The following is an 18695-nucleotide window of genomic DNA, read 5'->3' on the forward strand; positions in this document are numbered from 1 at the left end:
CAGAAGAACAGTACTTGTCTGACTGCATTGTGCAAAGGATTTTGGTGTGGATATGCTTCAACATATCAACACATTTTGGACACTTACATGATCCCAACTTTGTGGGTATGTAACTGCACACCAGTACACAACGCAAGGTTTATACTCCTGAGCTACTGGGACCAGTTAGTGGGTCAGCAAAGGTCGAGCATTATTCTCCGTTTGAACTACAGCTGTTTAATGTTGGGAAAAAGAATCCTGTCCAGACTGCTTATAGTTGAGTATTTGAACATTTAAATAGATGATGGCACTGACCTCTTGCCAGAATCATTATCAACATCATACATTTTTTACATTTTATCCAGCATGTGTCTCACCCCACACAAACTAAAGGACACATACTAGACTTTGTTTACAGTTTCAGAGTAGGGAAGTTTTTTTGTTTGTGTTAATTTTATTTCGATCATGTAAATAATACACAGAGGGTCATTTAGGGAAAGAAAAAAAGAATTGCTATAAAAAGTAATGCAAACCTAAATATTACTTCAGTTACATTCAAAAAGTTTGAAATGGAGTGGAAAGAAGTGCTTTGGGTTTAAATATTGATTTTCTTTGTTCTGAGGACATTTTTATTTTTGATCATAATTGTATTCTTTCTCCTGTTTGCCATTTGGTTAACACTCACATTTTAATTCACTCCTGCAGACAAATTATCTGATGCTTTTAATTTATTTTTATTCCCTTAAAACAGTGTTGGTCTTTCAACTCTTTTTTTCATTGTCTTTCTATTTTAGATGAAATCTGTCCTGTTAAAACATGATTAGCTCCTGTTTCAAGTACTCACCTTGAATAAATGACAATATTCGCAGCTTAAAACATTCTTGTCAAAAAGCTGAGCGCTTGTGGAGGAAAACTAGTTTACGTGTTTATCTCCTTCATTTAAAGTATCTTGAAATCTTTTTCAACAATTTGATTAGTGATGTCAGGGTGGTTACAAAGAGTACAGGTAATCCTAAGGTGTCATTTGACACTTAGTGATGTTGTTACTCCTGCTCCACCTGCTGTCCCAATTTCTTTGAATAAAGACTGTAAAATTTTTCTCTTTCTTTTTTAGCTGAAAAACATAAAAAATGTAAGGAGTACTATTTTTCCATTAGCATCTTAACTGTCTGTCCCTGCTTCAGCTCAGCCTGTTCTCTTAGAAAGATTTTCCTTCTTTCTTTTCCAGAACTGATAAAATTAGCCTTCGCAATAAAAGCGTCCTCCTGTTCTCGAGACATTTTACCTGCAACTTTGTTCTTTGTTGTCTTTCAGTCTATTGTTCCTTTTGTGTTCACTATAATCAACAACTCACTACTCTCTGGTCAAGCCCCTGTTTTTTTAAAGAATGTGTAATCGATCCCTTAATTGATTAACTTAGGGACATGGATATTCTAGGTACTTTCAATGAGGAGAAGAGGAACAAGAAAACTAGAACACCTCCTTATGCTGTCTTATAGAGAACACTCTATGGCATTTATTACAACGCAACACATAACAGTCTCATCAGCAACTTCAATAATATGCAGAATGTTAATAACACTTCTGAGACAAAACCTAATACAATCCCCCTTCAGTCAGTCAATTCACTTTCCATATTAGTATTAGTCCATTTATGTCTCTTATCACAGTTCTACCTCCACCAACCACTCTGGTTTGGTGAGGAAAGGAAAAAGAGTAAAATATGGTGTTGAAGTAAAAAAATAATAATAAAATAAATTCAGAGCTCTGAGAAAACTTTGTCAATCTACCCGGGTAGTGTGTGTGTGTGTGTGGATAAGCCCAGTGCTTATCTGCAAAGATGAGTAAAATCCTTGTTCGCCGTCCTTCTGGGTGGAGCGATGCGTCTCTGGAAAAAACCCCACTGGATTCACCTTCCAATCGCCGATCGAGTATCCAGCAACTGTCTCTCGCACTATGTCCCAACAAAGTAAAAAAACAACTGGAAAAAGGGATGCATGGTAAGCAAATCCTAATAAGTCTGTAACTGTAAGAACCTTAACACTTAGAAAAACAGTTCTTATTCTCTTCGGTACTCAATGCGCTCGGTGCGTTCTTCTTCTAGCTTGCTGGCTATCTGCTCCGCTGCAGCTCTTCTTCTTGCCACATAATGCAGTGCAGGACAACTATAGCGCCATCACTGCCCTCTGTTGGACAGAATCAGTACTGCATACATTAAACATTAAATCACTGACTTGAACAGCAGTGGATAACCTTGAGAGGGTTACATTCTCCCCCCCTTAAGCCGCATGCATCCTTGCATGTGGAACTTTACACGGTTTCAGCAGTCCCGGGCATTAGTTGATCTACGCTGGGTACACTGTCGAGGGTGAAAGCTTGGGTGAAAGCTTGGTCTAACCCAGAGAGAATAGAGTGCATGACTGTCACCAAAGGATTTCCCAACGTTGGATAAGTTAGCTTCTTTGGAGCTGATCTCTCCCTTGATGACCTCCTTAGTCCAACACCCTCTTCAAGATTAGGCCCATCTTTAGAGAGATTTGGTTCTCCTTTTCTTTCTTCCTCCGCAACTTTCATTTTGTTGCTCACTTCTGTAATCAAGGTACGACTATCACCCAAACTGCGTGAGAGATCTTTAGATTGGCTGTCTTCAGCCGAACTGATCTCATGCAGCGGTGACCCCTGAACCTGGTCCTTCTCATCGTCTCCGTTCTGGGTCGTCACTGGCTGGAATTCGTGAGCATCTGGATTTAGAGTAGAGAGCTCTGGACTCAACTCAGATTCAACAGTGTGAAGCTGATCAATCTGCCCCAAAATGCCCTCTGTAGCTCTACTCCAGCCAGTCTGTCCGTGACTGCAATCTGGTCGGCTTCTTGGAGTCCATCTTGCAATACATTAGGCTCATTACAGGGTAGAGAATAAAGAGAGTAATACTCAACTTCATCTTCAGTGCTCTCCTCATTGCTGGTTTCTGAAGAATCAGTCTCAAATGTTTCAACTGGTGGTGAGTTTGCAGGTTTAGACCGTGACACTGTTACTTTGGGTGCTGTCTCTTCCAGAGTGGGTGGGAGAAACCCACAAGGTAAGAGCAGATCCCTGTGTAGCACTCTTTCAGGCCCATCTGTTCCTTCAGGCACCACCACAAAAACAGGCGAGTCCTGAATCTGTCTGATCACAGTGAACACGGTTCGGCTCCACCGATCAGCGATTTTGTGCTTTCCCCTGATGGCAACATTCCTTAAAAGGACTCTATCTCCCTTGGCAAGGGTGGATTCCCGCACTTTACTGTCAAACCTCTGTTTGTTCCGGAAAGCACTCTTCTGACTGTGCTCAATGGCTAACTGGTAGCTTTCTGCGAGACTCTCTCTCAACTTTTTGATATATTCAGAGTGAGAGAGGCTGCTGGATCTTTCAGGGCACAGGCCAAATGCTATGTCGATTGGGAGCCTCGGTTGTCTGCCAAACATCAACTGGTAGGGAGTGAAACCTGTGGTATCATTCCTTGTACAGTTGTACGCGTGTACTAAAGGCTGCACAAAATCTCTCCACCGAACTTTATCTTCTTCCTCCAGCGTCCCTAGCATTTGAAGAAGGGTTCTATTGAACTGCTCGACAGGATTGCCGCGGGGATGGTAGGGTGTGGTCCTCGTCTTTTTTATCCCAAGCAGCGAGCAAAGATCTTTGATCAAGGCAGACTCAAAATCACGACCCTGGTCACTGTGCAACCTCTCAGGAAATCCATAATGGATTAAAAAATTGCTCCACAAGGCCTTTGCCACAGTCTTTGCTTTTTGATCAGGAGTCGGAACTGCAACTGCGTATTTAGTGAAATGGTCTGTTATGACCAAGATGTTTTTAGTCCCTCTCTCATCTGGTTCCAATGTAAGGTAGTCCATACAGACCAACTGCAAGGGACGATTAGTTTTTATGTTCACCAAAGGAGCACTCCTTTCAACTTGTGCCTTTCTTCTGAGACACCTTTCACATGTCCTGACCTTGTCATTTACATCGATGGTCATGTGGGGCCAATAGAACCGAGCTCGGACTAAGTCCAGAGTCCTATCAACACCCAGATGGCCCACAGCATTGTGGAGCTGGTCAAGGGCAACTTCTCTGTAACTTTGCGGAAGAACGAGCTGATACATGGGTTCCCCTTGAATGATGCGTTTTCGGTATAAGACCTCATCCATTACAACTAACTGATCCATTATTCTTGTCATTAACTGAACTTCTCTGTCTTCATGCCTTCTTGCCTTGTAGGAGAGACGTTTTCCGGCAAGTACAAGAGTCATTACTCTGCTGACGACTGGATCTGATTTCTGCTCACATGTCCAATCGGGAAGAGACATTTGCGGCAGGGGGCACGAACCAGCTACATCAGTTTGACAGAAATCTGCTGGTAATTGCAGAGGTTCCAATAGCCAAACATTCTACTCGTGCAGGCGATGGCACCGCTGCCTCCTCCTCGAGAGTTGAAGAACACTGATGTCTCTCGCATACTGCTTTTACTGCCTCAGTTGGAAAATCGGGCCCTTTGTTGCGACGTAAGAGCTGTGCAATAAAGCTTTCAATGCGATTTTCCTCATCAGTAGAACTCTGATCAGAGGCATCACAGTCATGTGGATGCGGACGTCTGGAAAGCCCGTCAGCATCTTGGTTGTTCTTCCCAGCTCTATACTGGATGTCAAAATCAAAACTGGAAAGAGCTGCCAACCAACGATGCCCTACTGCGTCCAACTTCGCAGACGTTAAGACATATGTCAGTGGATTATTGTCTGTCACCACTGTAAATTTTGCTCCATAGAGATAGTCAAAAAACTTCTCGGTGACAGCCCACTTCAGAGACAAGAACTCAAGCTTGTGTGCAGGGTACCTTTGCTCGGACCTGGAGAGGCCCCTACTGGCATAGGCAATGACCCTTAACTTGCTCTCCTGTTCTTGATATAAGGCTGCACCGAGTCCGTGGGTGCTTGCATCAGTATGCACAATATAATGTTTCTTAGGATCGGCAAACCCAAGAACAGGGGCTGTTGTGAGCTTGTGAATCAATGTCTCAAAAGCATCTTCACAGGCTGGGGTCCAATTGCCATTAAATGGCTTTTTGAGATCCACACTTATAGAAACCTTATGGGTTCGGCCAGACAGACTGGATTTTCTCTTTGGTGGGAGGTAACCAGCTGTTAAGTCATTAAGGGGTCTTGCGATCTTGGAATAGTCTTTTATAAACCTCCTATAATATCCAGCGAACCCAAAGAAAGACTTGAGCTCCTTGATGTTAGCTGGTCTTGGCCAGGTAGTGAGGGCAGCTATTTTTGCTGGATCTGTTTTGACCCCTTCTGAGGATACAACATGGCCGAGATATTGGACAGATGTCCTGAAGAACTGGCATTTCTCTGGCGACAACTTTAAACCAAATTCTTTCATCCTGTGGAGGACCTTCAGCAGTCGTTCCTCATGCTCCTCAAGTGTTGCAGACTAAACGATGACATCATCAAGAAAAAACAAAACTTCACTCAAATTCATGCTGCCCATACACTTTTCCATGACTCTCTGAAAGGTACTGGGAGCATTTGTCACTCCTTGGGGCATTCTGTTAAACTCCCAGAATCCCATGGGTGTCACGAAAGCAGTCTTACATTTGTCTTCTTCCTCGACTTCCACTTGATAATAGCCGGATTTCAGATCCAGGATGGAGAACCACTTGGACCCAGTCAAAGCCGAGAAAGATTCCTCAATGTTGGGCAAAGCGTAGGCGTCTTTGATGGTCTTACTGTTCAGTTTGCGATAATCTACGCATAGTCTGATGTTGCCATTTCTTTTCTTGACCACAACAATGGGAGAGGCGTAGGGGCTCTCTGACTCACGTATGATGTTCGCATCTTGAAGCTCTTTTAAATGTAGTCTGACTGCCTCGTAGTCGGAAGGGTGGATGGGTCTGGGCCTTTGTTTAAATGGAGATGGGTCTGAGAGTCGAATTCTGTGCTTAATCTGAGTAGTGTGGCCATAGTCGAGATCATGAAGAGCAAAAACTTCAGAAACTGAATTTAATTTCTTTGTTATTCTCTCTTTCCACTCCTCAGACAAGCTTGACTCAGCAAAGTCAAAGGTAAGTGTTCCTGTGTCAGACACAGATACAGAGTTGCATGCAGCTGTAGCTGGAACCGACGGATATTGGTCACCTGACAGAGTTTTGACAGTTCTTTCAGTCAAGGATGACACAGCTTTTGGAAGGATGAGTTCTGCAATAACCTGGCTAGCAGGTATTTTAATATCATGTGCTGTGTCATTTTTAACTAGAACCGGGACCTTAAATGATGAACATAAAGGCCGTGTCATTACAAAACTGCAAAACAAGAGCCCACCAGGCAAGGTTGACTCTAGAGCAGGGATGTCAAAGTCAAATACATCGGAGGGCCAAAAAAAGAAATTTGCTACAAGCTGAGGGCCGAACTGGTTCAATGTTTATTAAAACATATTAAAATGATTGCACATAACCTATTGAACCAAGACCTAACACAGTGTACTGTATATTATTTAAGATTAAATGAATAATCCAATATTTTCTATGGCTCTGTCAGTAATTTTAAGTGAAAACATTTTTCAACAGCCTCACAGACAAAAACAAACTTACTTCAAAGAAAAATTGCATGTCCTGTACATTAAATGAATAAAGCAATATTTTCTCATGGCTCTCAGTTATTTTGAAAGAAAACATTTTCAACAGGCAAACAACAAAAAAGTAAATGTCATTCATAAACAAAATATGCTCCTTAATATTAAGATGAATGCATAAATGAAATTACATGCATTATAAACTGAAAGTGCAATATCCTACCAATCACTGCTTTCCAATAGTAAAAAGAGAAAATTGAAAAAAAAACAAACAATCAAATCAGTTGTATTCTTTCTCATGGCTCTTATCTGCAATTTTCCCTGAGTCTATTAACTGAAAAATAAATATAAATAAATAAAATACAATAAGATAAAATACAAAAATCTATGGCACACAGACAAAACAATACTTCCTTCAAAGAAAAATCACATCTTGTAGAAACAAATGTAAAAAAATGTAACTGAATTAAAAACTAAAAATACATAAATGTTCTGCGATGCTCACTTGTCTGAGCCTGAGACTTGGTGGTGTCTCATCTTTTGTACGAGTTCATCAATGTTCGGGGTCAGGCTCTGAGCTGAGGAAATCCTCAGAATTGAGTCAAGGTGTTTATCAGTAAGACGGCTCCGGTGTGATGTTTTGTTTAGCTTCATCAAAGAGAACAATTGTTCACACAGGTATGTGCTGCCAAACATGGAGAGCGTCTGAGCAGCTTGGATGCGCAGCTGAGGCATTGCGTCGGGGATGAAACGTGCAAACTCAGCGGCACCCACTCTCTCATATTTTTCCCTCAGTGTGTCATTGCACTGGAGCTCAATCAACTCCATTTGGAGGTTTGGTGGTGCGCTTTCCACATCAACTCCAAAAGGATTGGCAAGTAGTTCGAACCTGCTTTTTTGAGCTTCAAAGTCAGCAAATCGTCGTCGGAACTCAGCGGCAAGTATGTTGAGTTTATCGGCAAACTGTGCACTTGGGAACACAGCGGTAGAGAGCTTGTCTTTCATGGTCTGGCAGCTGGGAAAGTGGCTCAGGTTTTCTTTCTGCATCTGCGTCTCCCACAGACTCAGCTTGGTTTTAAACGCCTTCACCGTACTGTACATATCAGAGATGACACGCCCCCGTCCCTGCAGTTGCAGGTTCATCACATTCAGATGGCTTGTGATGTCGCACAGAAAGGCCATTTCACACATAAATGTTTCATCTCGAAGCTCTGTTGTGTCTTTCCCCTTGCTTTCCATGAACAGACAGATCTCCTCACGAAGCTCGAAACATCTTTGCAGCACCTTTCCCTGGCTTAGCCATCGCACATCTGTGTGATAGGGCAAGTCACCATACTCTGTATCTAACTCGCCCAGAAATGCCTTGAACTGGCGGTGATTTAAACCTTTGGCTCTGATGAAGTTAACTGCACGCGTTATGATGGTCATTACATGTTCCATTTTCAAGGCTTTGCCACATAACGACTCCTGGTGTATTATGCAGTGATAAGCTGTCAGCTCGTCTGTAACATTTTCGTCCCGCATCCTCTCACGTATCCTTGCCACCAATCCACTCCTGTGTCCACACATCGCGGGTGCTCCATCTGTTGTCAATCCCACGGGTTTTTCCCAAGGCAGTCCCATCTCATTTACACATCTGGATACCTCTTCATACAGATCTTGTCCTGTAGTCGTGCCATGCATCGGACGTAACGCCAAAAACTCTTCTGTTACGGTCAGGCTGGAGTCTACTCCACGAATGAAAATTGACAACTGGGCAATGTCAGTTGTGTCAGTGCTCTCATCCACAGCAAGGGAATATGCAATGAAATCTTTTCCCTTTTCCACAAGCTGTTCTTTTAGATTGGTGGACAGCTGGTTTACACGTTCAGCAACGGTGTTTCTGCTCAGGCTCACGTTTGAAAATAGCTGCCTTTTGTCTGGGCACACTGCATCACAAACTTTAAGCATACAGCTTTTGATAAACTCTCCCTCTCTAAATGGTCGGGCTGATTTTGCAACTTCTTCTGCCACAAGAAAACTCGCCTTAACAGCAGCCTCGCTTTGTGATTTTGCTTTTGTGAACAAAGCCTGCCGGGACTTAAGACCTCGTTTTAATTCTTCCACCTTCTGTAGCTTTTGTTCCGTGTCCATATTCTTGTCTCTGTCTTTGTGTTTCTTAGAGGTTTCATAGTGCCTTCTTAGATTATATTCTTTCATTACAGCCACACTTTCTCCACACAGAAGACAAACAGGTTTGCCTTTTACCTCCGTGAACATGTACTCTGCCTCCCACCTGGCTTGAAATTCCCTGTGCTCACCGTACACCTTCCGTTTAGCCATTATTGGGGAGGGGAGTTGCTGAAAGTTGACATCTACTCTGAATGCTGATGAATAATGAAGCCGAGTCCCGCTTCCAGCGCTACAGTGAGTTCGCGGGCTTCTGTTGCATTGTGGGGAATGGAGTATTGGTGCGTGTAAAACCCCAGCAGGCGGCTTTGACCTGCGCGTCGATTCTAATACTAATCAAATATCATCCCGGGGGCCATAATAATTCATTGGCCAAATCTGGCCCGCGGGCCTTGACTTTGACACATGTGCTCTAGAGGCTCAACCATCAGGGTTGTGTCAGATGTTGTTGTGACCTTCCTTGCATATCCATTCAAGGCCATTTTTCCCCCTGCAGGAACAGTAATGCACTTTTTGCTCTGCAGTTTCACTTTCCCTACTCTGCCATTGTCTTGACGGGTTTTGAACCTGTGATAGAGATGCTTCACCAGTGGAGAGTGATGGACGTTTTTTTCCTGTAAGACATGATTTGGCTGAGCTTTTCCTAAGCCAACTGTTTCATACAAAATATCCAGGGTATTAGTCCCTATCAGCAAGGGCACTTCAATGTTTGTCCTGTGATCAGGAACTACAAGAATAAGCGTTTCAACCTCAGCTGATTTCCCCATGACACTTTCAGGGAAATGGATGGTTGTGGATATGTATCCCAGATAAGGCACTTCCTGACCACCAGCACCTTCAATGTCCAGCAGATCCTGGATGGGAAAGATTTTCTGACTAGAAAGGTTCCTGTCATAAAAGGACTTTGATACTGTGGTTACTTGGGAACCTGAATCAAGTAGACTGTTACACTGACTTCCTTCAGTGGAGACTGCTGCAATACACTTTGGGCCAATAAGCCTTTTTGGAAGACAGTCAAAGAGTAATTGGGCTTGGGAATGGGTTTCACATGTGACTTTTTCTTTGTCCTGAAAACTTATGGGACATCCTGGCTCATTCTTGGGTGCAGTCAGTCCCTCCACTGCGACCCGGTCCAGTTTAAATGACCATATTTGGCTTCCCACTCTCTTTGCCTCTCCCTCAACTCCTTGTATTTCTGATCAACCAAGATCTTATTTGGAGGACCTTCACACTCTCTGGCTATATGTCCATCATTACCACACTTGAAACAGAACCAAGGTTTTGGTCTGGGTTTAGGTACCATTTGTTGGGCTTGTACTGTAACTGGAGTTATACTACCGGAGGCATTTAGGGTGGGATTTCTCTTTTCAGCGTGTTTTTGTTTCCTTTGCTCTTTCTTTTTGTTAAGTTGCATTTTTAACTCAGTTACCTGCTTCCTCAAATCCTCTGTTTCTGTGATGTACGTCTGAAGTACACTGGTATTCACATCATGCGTGGAAGACATGTCTGGGACCAGCTGCATGTGTACGGATGATTTAGCTTTTACACCCCCAAAATGACGGTTCATTCGATCAAATTTTGCAGCCCTTCTATCTTCTTCAGTCCGTAACTGTAGAAGAAAATCAGAGAAGTCAGGAGCTGTATCTGAATTCAGTTCAGACTGCAATGCTAAGATGAGGGACTGATCCCAGCAGCCGCGGCGAAACTGTCTCAGCAAGTGTTTCCCAGTCTCTGAACTCCTCACACCACCCCTCTGTGCAGCTGTGGTGAGCAACACCTGCAACCGCTGAAGATACTCAGATGCCTTTTCCCCTGTGTTCTGGTGGGTATTCAGAAACCTTGCAAAAATTTCCTCCCCATCCTCAACTAAGCCATAAGCTGAGCCAAGAAGCTTGACATATTCACAAGGAGCCGCATGTGGGCCAAGCTGCCTCACCAAGTCAGAAGCTGGGGGGAGTAAGCTCTCAAGAATCTTACGACGTTGTACATCAAGTGGGAGATTATCTTGAATCATGAGTTCCACAGGAAGTGACCACGTCTCAAAATCTACTTCATTTTGGGGTTTAGGAACTCTTCCTGAAAATGGGCGAAGACCTTTAGAGCCCTGACTTGGAGTGGGAGGGGCATCGCTTTTGATGACATGCTCCACGATTATCTTTTGGACTTCAGGAGGGTTGTACACATCATTGTCTAATGTTAGTTGAGAGACAGGGTGAGTTGGCTTGGAGACAGTTCTCTGTCCTTTTACTTTAGAAGTGGTTTCGGCTACAACCTCTTCAATCTCTTTATTCTTTGCAGTCTGTCTACGTAGCAGGGGTGTCCAACTATTATCAGAATCTGGTTCATTTTCTGAGCCCGAACTGTCACTTTGTTGGCGTGAGAAAAGTGTGGGTGACATTGTCTTTGAAGACTGAGCAGTTTTACAGGCACCATCTACACGCCACATAATGTCTGGGTTCAAAACGCTGGGAAGGTACAGAGGGAGGGTGGAAGCCAACTTTACGACAGTTTCTTCAGATTCAAACTCCACCAGGGCTTTAACACCAGTACCTTGCCCTGTCTGTCTTACTCTAAGAACTTTGTCAACACAGCCAAACTGCATACAAAATTCTGTAATTTGATCATCAGTAGTTGTTGCTGTAATTCCTTCAGTGTATACACACTTCTTCATATCAGTACCATATTCCTGTTCTGCATACATTGTGAAAAACGGTAAGACTTAATAATCAACAGCTGTGAAATTTTAAACAAAGACTTACAAAAATCAGCTAAATGGAAGTGTTTTCAAACTAATTTTCCATCTACTCCTCCTGGCTGGCTCGCCAACTTTTGTAATCGATCCCTTAATTGATTAACTTAGGGACATGGATATTCTAGGTACTTTCAATGAGGAGAAGAGGAACAAGAAAACTAGAACACCTCCTTATGCTGTCTTATAGAGAACACTCTATGGCATTTATTACAACGCAACACATAACAGTCTCATCAGCAACTTCAATAATATGCAGAATGTTAATAACACTAATGAGACAAAACCCAATACAATCCCCCTTCAGTCAGTCAATTCAGTTTCCATATTAGTATTAGTCCATTTATGTCTCTTATCACAGTTCTACCTCCACCAACCACTCTGGTTTGGTGAGGAAAGGAAAAAGAGTAAAATATGGTGTTGAAGTAAAAAAATAATAATAAAATAAATTCAGAGCTCTGAGAAAACTTTGTCAATCTACCCGGGTAGTGTGTGTGTGTGTGTGGATAAGCCCAGTGCTTATCTGCAAAGATGAGTAAAATCCTTGTTCGCCGTCCTTCTGGGTGGAGCGATGCGTCTCTGGAAAAAACCCCACTGGATTCACCTTCCAATCGCCGATCGAGTATCCAGCAACTGTCTCTCGCACTATGTCCCAACAAAGTAAAAAAACAACTGGAAAAAGGGATGCATGGTAAGCAAATCCTAATAAGTCTGTAACTGTAAGAACCTTAACACTTAGAAAAACAGTTCTTATTCTCTTCGGTACTCAATGCGCTCGGTGCGTTCTTCTTCTAGCTTGCTGGCTATCTGCTCCGCTGCAGCTCTTCTTCTTGCCGCATAATGCAGTGCAGGACAACTATAGCGCCATCACTGCCCTCTGTTGGACAGAATCAGTACTGCATACATTAAACATTAAATCACTGACTTGAACAGCAGTGGATAACCTTGAGAGGGTTACAAATGCTGTCATCCACTCACTAAAACAAATGGGCTTTTGTAGAGCTCATTCTACAGAAACTGCTCTTCTTAGGGTGGCGAGTGACATTTTAATGCAAAATGGGAGAATGTTCTATTTTGCACATGTTGGACCTTACTGCTGCTTTTGATACTGCCAGACACCACATTTTGCTTTATAGGATTAAAAATCGGGTGTAACTGGATCTGCTTTGGAATGGTTTGCATCATATCTGTCTGAATGATGCTTTTCTCTGTCTGCCTCTAAGTACAGTTCCTCGTACTCTTCTCTCAGCTATGGTTTGCCACAAACTAATGCTTTGGGGCCCTTATTGTTTATAAGATAAGATAAGATGGCCTTTATTAGTCCCACAGGTGGGAAATTTGTTTTGTTACAGCAAAAGTGCAAAGTTATGTAGCAGAAATTAGAAAACACTGGAATGCAATAAAATACAATAAAATAAAATAAAATACTATATACAATAGAATAAAATAGAATAGAATAATATATACAATAGAATAAAATAGAAATACAAATACTATATACAACTGAGTAGGAAAATACAAAAACACAACTTCGTCAGAAGAAGAATTGCACGTATAGCAGTCTTATTGCACATGTGTGGGTTTGTGTGTTTGATCAGCTGCAAAAGTCTTTATTGTAGAGTCTGACAGCAGTGGGGAGGAAAGACCTGCGAAATCTCTCCGTCCCACACCGTGGGTGCCGCAGTCTCCCACTGAAGGAGCTGCTCAGTGCCTTCACAGTCTCATGCATGGGGTGGGAGATGTTGTCCAACAGGGATGACAGCTTAGCCACCATTCTCCTGTCACTCACCACCTCCACTGGGTCCAGAGGGCATCCTAGAACAGAGCTGGCCCTTCGGATCAGCCTGTTCAGTCTCTTCCTGTCCCCAGCAGAGATGCTGCCGCCCCAGCAGACCACACCATAAAAGATGGCTGAGGCCACCACAGAGTCATAGAAGGTCTTCAGGAGTGGGCCCTCCACTCCAAACGACCTGAGTCTCCGAAGCAGGTACAGCCTGCTCTGCCCTTTCCTGTAGAGGGCGTCTGAGTTATGAGTCCAGTCCAGTTTGTTGTTCAGATGAACACCAAGGTACCTGTAGCTGTCCACAGCCTCGATGTCCATACCTTGGATGTTCAGTGGTTGCAGTGGAGGATGTTTGTGCCTGCGGAAGTCTACCACCAGCTCCTTGGTTTTACTGGCGTTGATCTGGAGGTAGTTCAGCTGGCACCAGTCCACAAAGTCCTGAGTCAGTCCTCTGTACTCCTTGTCGTCCCCATCAGTGATCAGGCCGACTATTGCAGAGTCATCAGAGAACTTCTGCAGGAAGCACTGGGTGGAGTTGTGGGAGAAGTCTGCAGTGTAGATGGTGAAGAGGAACGGAGCCAGAACCGTTCCCTGTGGGGCCCCCGTACTGCAGACGACCCTGTCCGACACACAGCCCTGAGTCCTCACATACTGTGGTCGGTCGGTGAGGTAGTCCAAAATCCAGGTAGTGAGGTGATGGTCCACTCCAGAGTTCTCCAGCTTGTCCTTCAGAACCGAGGGAAGAATGGTGTTGAAGGCACTGGAGAAATCAAAGAACATGATTCTCACAGTGCTCCCAGCGGTCTCCAGGTGAGCGAGGGAACGATGTAGGAGGTGAATGATGGCATCATCCGCTCCAATGCCAGGCTGATAGGCAAACTGAAGTGGGTCCAGTGATGAGCTCACAAGGCGCCGAAGCTGAGCCAGGACCAGCCGCTCCAGGGTCTTCATCAGGTGGGATGTCAGAGCCACCGGCCTGTAGCTGTTGAGGTCCTTGGGGCGTGAAGTCTTTGGCACTGGAACAACACAGGAGGTTTTCCAGAGCTGTGGGACTCTTCCCAGCCTCAGGCTCAGGTTGAAGAGGTGCTCCATCACACCACACAGTTGGTCCGCGCAGGACCTGACGACCCTCGAGCTGATGCCATCTGGACCCGCTGCCTTCTTGGCTTTAATCCTCCTCAGTTCCCTCCTAACCTGGGTGGTTGAGAGAGACAGGCTGGAGCCTTGTGTTGAGTGTGTATTGGATGCTGTTGTTGGGGGTGGGGAGGAGTGAGCAGGGTGAATAGAGGAGGTGTGAAGTGTCTGAGGTGTCAGAGGTGGAACAGCAGCAGTGGGGGTGGGTGAGTCTGCAGCCGATGTTGGAGACTGCCTCATGGCTGAATCAAATCTGTTGAAGAAATGATTCAGTTCATTTGCCCACCTCACATCCCTCCCAGGCAGAGAGTTCTGATGTTTGTGGCCCGAGATGGTTCTGAGGCCTCTCCAGACTTCACCAACATTGTTTTGCTGAAGCTGGTTCTCCATCTTCTGCCTGTAGCTGTCCTTCCCATTCCTTATCAGTCCCCTAAGCTCTCTCTGCACCCTTTTCAACTCCTCTTTGTCTCTGGATTTGAAGGCCCTCCTCTTCTGCTTGAGGACAGCTTTAATTTCTGAAGTAATCCAGGGTTTGTTGTTGGAGAAACACCGTACAGTCCTGGTAGGTACGGTGTTATCCACACAGAAATTAATATAGTCAGTAATGCATGTAGTAAGGCTGTCGATGTCCTCTCCGTGGTCGTCACAGATCACCTCCCACACAGTCGACTCAAAACAATCCTTAAGAGCCTCCTCGCTCTCCTCCGACCATCTCTGCACTGTGCGGGTGGCTGGTGGCTCCCTGCGCACTAAGGGCTCATACACAGGGACAAGGTGCACCAGGTTGTGATCAGATCTGCCTAGGGGAGGGAGAGGTGATGAACTGTATGCCTCTTCTGCATTGGCATACAGTAAGTCCAGTGTTTTATTGTCTCTGGTTGGGCAGGTCACATACTGGGTGAAGGTGGGCAGTGTGGAGTCCAGTGAGGCATGATTGAAGTCCCCTGATATTATGAGAAGGGCTCTCGGAGATTGTGTTTGCAGTCTGCTGACCACAGAGTGGAGAGAGTCACAGGCTGCATCCGCGTTGGCCGAGGGGGGGACATACGCTGTTATCGCGATAACATGCGAGAATTCCCGGGGCAGGTAGTATGGACGCATGCTAACGGCTAACAGCTCAATGTCTCTGCTGCAGAGTTGTTCTTTTACAGTGATGTGCCCAGGGTTACACCATCTGTCATTCACAAACACTGCCAGTCCCCCTCCTTTCCTCTTACCGCTCTCTCTTGTCCTGTCCGCTCGCAGCATCTGGAATCCCGGTAGTGTCACGCTCGTGTCCGGAGTTAGCGGTGTTAGCCACGACTCCGTTAGCATCATGATGCTACATTGCCGGTACTCCCTCTGTGACCAGGTTAGCGACGTTAGCTCATCCATCTTATTGGGCAAAGATCGTACATTTCCAATAATTACAGAAGGAAGAGATGGTCGATAACGTCTCCTTCTCGGGCGACGGCGCTCCTTCCCAGCACGACACCCCCGTCTTTTCTTCCTCAGTTCACTGGGAATGTCGAGTCTGTCCGCCGGCAGTACCGCTGCGGGACGCAGCGCTAACAGCTGATCCCTACTGTAAACAAAGGATCCCTGCTCTGGGTCCCCAGACACGGGTGAAAAAAATAGAAAAAAACTAAGAAAAACAACCAGAACTAGCACAAAACGGTAGAACATGGTTGCAGAGTCTAATTACTAATACGTTAGTTATAAAAATTACTAGAAGAAAAAAGATAAGAAGGAAAGAAACTCAGAATGAGCAGAGCTGCTGTAACAGGCTGCCGCACACGGGGGGCGCCGGAAGTCACATGTGCTCCCTTTTAAACACATTTTAAGCACCTTTAAGGACACTTGCTCTCATGGCTATGCAGATGACATTCAGTTATATATATTTTAAGCCTCAAGATGTTTCTAAGCTGCAGATCCCAATTGTGCTGAGATTCCATTAAAAGTTGGATGGATGGCAACTTTCTTCAATGTAATGAAGAAAATAAATCCAAGTCCTTGTTTGTGCCCCTGACAGATTTGTGCCTGAGATAATGACAGCTCGTGGTCCCCTTGCAACATTTGCTAAATTGTCTATCAGGAGCCTTGGGGTAACTTGAATTTATTCTTCTGTGTGACTGTGATGGACCGAGTTGAAAAACAGGAGGAGTCCCAGGAATTATTAGAAAAAATATAATTTTCATTTATTTAACCCCCACAAATTATATTTACAAAAGTAATAAATGTTGAGCTCACAAAAGAGGTCAAAGAAACAAAACTGAACTCAGGCAAAGACTGCAAACTTAACAAACCAAATGACTGCCCAAACAAACATAATTGACCTAAACATGAAATGACATACAAGGGTATATATAATGGCTGATCAGACCATTGTGACACATGAGGGGTAACAAACAAACACAATCATAAATCACAACACAATGCAGTACAACCTAGTTTGTTAATAAACTAAACACTAAAGAAGAAAATCAAAACCCCATTAAACCCTAAACTCAAATATTTAAATAAATACAAATACTTTGTTTTTAAAGTAAAGAAAACACATTCTCCCCTTCAGCAGGAAGTGGTGGTGTGGTCCAATTAGCCCTCTTTGTATTTAATGGTTTCAAACCCTGGCTACCATCTTTTGTCCAGCAACTCCCAGGGATGATGGCGGTAAGAAAGAAAAAGACAAAGGTTAGTCAAAAATCAAAATAATGAAGTGGTGTGAATACATAAGTAAACTAAATGTGCGCGCTTACAAATAGAACAAATGTATCCAAACCAATCAATAAAGTTATTGGAAACTAAAGTGTGTTACTATGTTCAAATGAAAATACAAGAGTTACTGACTTTAGAGTGTGGCCACGGGTTTGGCCATCACAGTGACACTCTTAAATCGAAATTGTTATTCATGCATTTATTTCATCACATTAGGATTACTGTAATTCATTTTTCATGTGTAAATTTTCCTTCACCACTTTTACGGAAATTGTTTATGGTGTCCCCTGTAAAGGAAGAATGATTACAGTATCATCACAAATATCACAAATCAAGTATCCTTGGACAAGATAGTAACCCCAAGTTGCTCTCTGATGCATCCATCGGCGTGTGAATGTAGTTAGGAAGCCCTCAAAGTTTAGAAGAAAGTGATTGGGTTAATGTGGCATGTTGTATAGAGCACTTTGAGTACTCTGGGAGAGTAGAAAAGCACTATGTAAGCACTATGTAAGAATCAGTCCATTTTGGCGTGCTAGTATTTCTACAACAGATTTTAATCCACCTCAACCTGTTCATATGAGGATACTGTAACCCACTGCCTTGTTCCAGTTTTGGACTTGAGAAACTGTCTTGCGTGCTTTATTTCTGCCACTCTCAGTGTGGAGTTTGCATGTTCTCCTTGCACCTGTCTGTGTTCTCTCTAAGTACTCTGACTTCCTCCCACAGTTTTAAGAAAACCATAGAAGGTTTATTTACTGTGAGATGAATTATTAGTTCAACTCACTGTGCACCTTCCAGACCTTAAACTGATGTGAACCTAAATGGAGTGAACAATAACAAATGTATTGCTGTACTGCATTTCTCCTATTAAATGATATTTTCCATTAATAGAAAATTGTGAATTTTGTTTATATTATTATTTACAGGCACTTCTTATCACATGTCCTTTTTTATATCCTTAACCATGCATTTCTGTACAATTAAAACTTTATACACCATTTTCTCAAAAAGTCTTAAATTTAAACTTTTTAATTAATCTGTGCATAGTACACCATGCTGGTGCATTTAATGTTAAACATCCGTTTATTCTCCTCAACTCAAAAGCTATAATAAAATATAATGACGACATCCATCTCCTTATAAAATAACTAAACAGCTAATACAACAACAAAATAACTCGCAATCTTTAAAATTTGAGCATTTTTATTTTCCTTGAAATCAGTCTATCCTCATGTAAATATATACGTGCACTTTCAAGTGGCTTGAAAGTGTTTTCTTCAAACAGGATATCTGACAAATAAAAAATATCATAATATTTAACAACATTTGCACATTTAACAATATCCAAAGTACCTTTAAGTTAGAATCACTGCCTTGTGGATGTTTTGCCTCACCCAGACAGTTGAATTGCATCTAATTCATCAATGAATCAGAGTGAACAACTGTTCTAGATTAACACTGTAGGGTCTTTACCTTACAATCCAAAGCAGCTTGTCTGCAGGGTTAGCTCATTTGAGCAGGCGACCATATGCTTATGCATACGCATATTGAGTCTGACCCGCTGCCCTCTGCTGCATG

General features: G+C 43.4%; 1 protein-coding gene across 1 annotated transcript; it reads right to left on the bottom strand.

The window, feature by feature from the left end:
* Positions 1–7022: 7022 nt before the first annotated feature.
* Positions 7023–9045, bottom strand: LOC109194372 (general transcription factor II-I repeat domain-containing protein 2-like). Its single transcript, XM_013276456.3, has one exon. It carries the CDS (start codon positions 8908–8910, stop codon positions 7090–7092), a length of 1821 nt encoding a protein of 606 aa, XP_013131910.2. The 5' UTR covers positions 8911–9045; the 3' UTR covers positions 7023–7089.
* Between the last annotated feature and the right edge of the window lie 9650 nt (positions 9046–18695).

This window comes from Oreochromis niloticus, linkage group LG2, assembly GCF_001858045.2.
Source record: "Oreochromis niloticus isolate F11D_XX linkage group LG2, O_niloticus_UMD_NMBU, whole genome shotgun sequence".
Lineage (NCBI taxonomy): Eukaryota > Metazoa > Chordata > Actinopteri > Cichliformes > Cichlidae > Oreochromis > Oreochromis niloticus.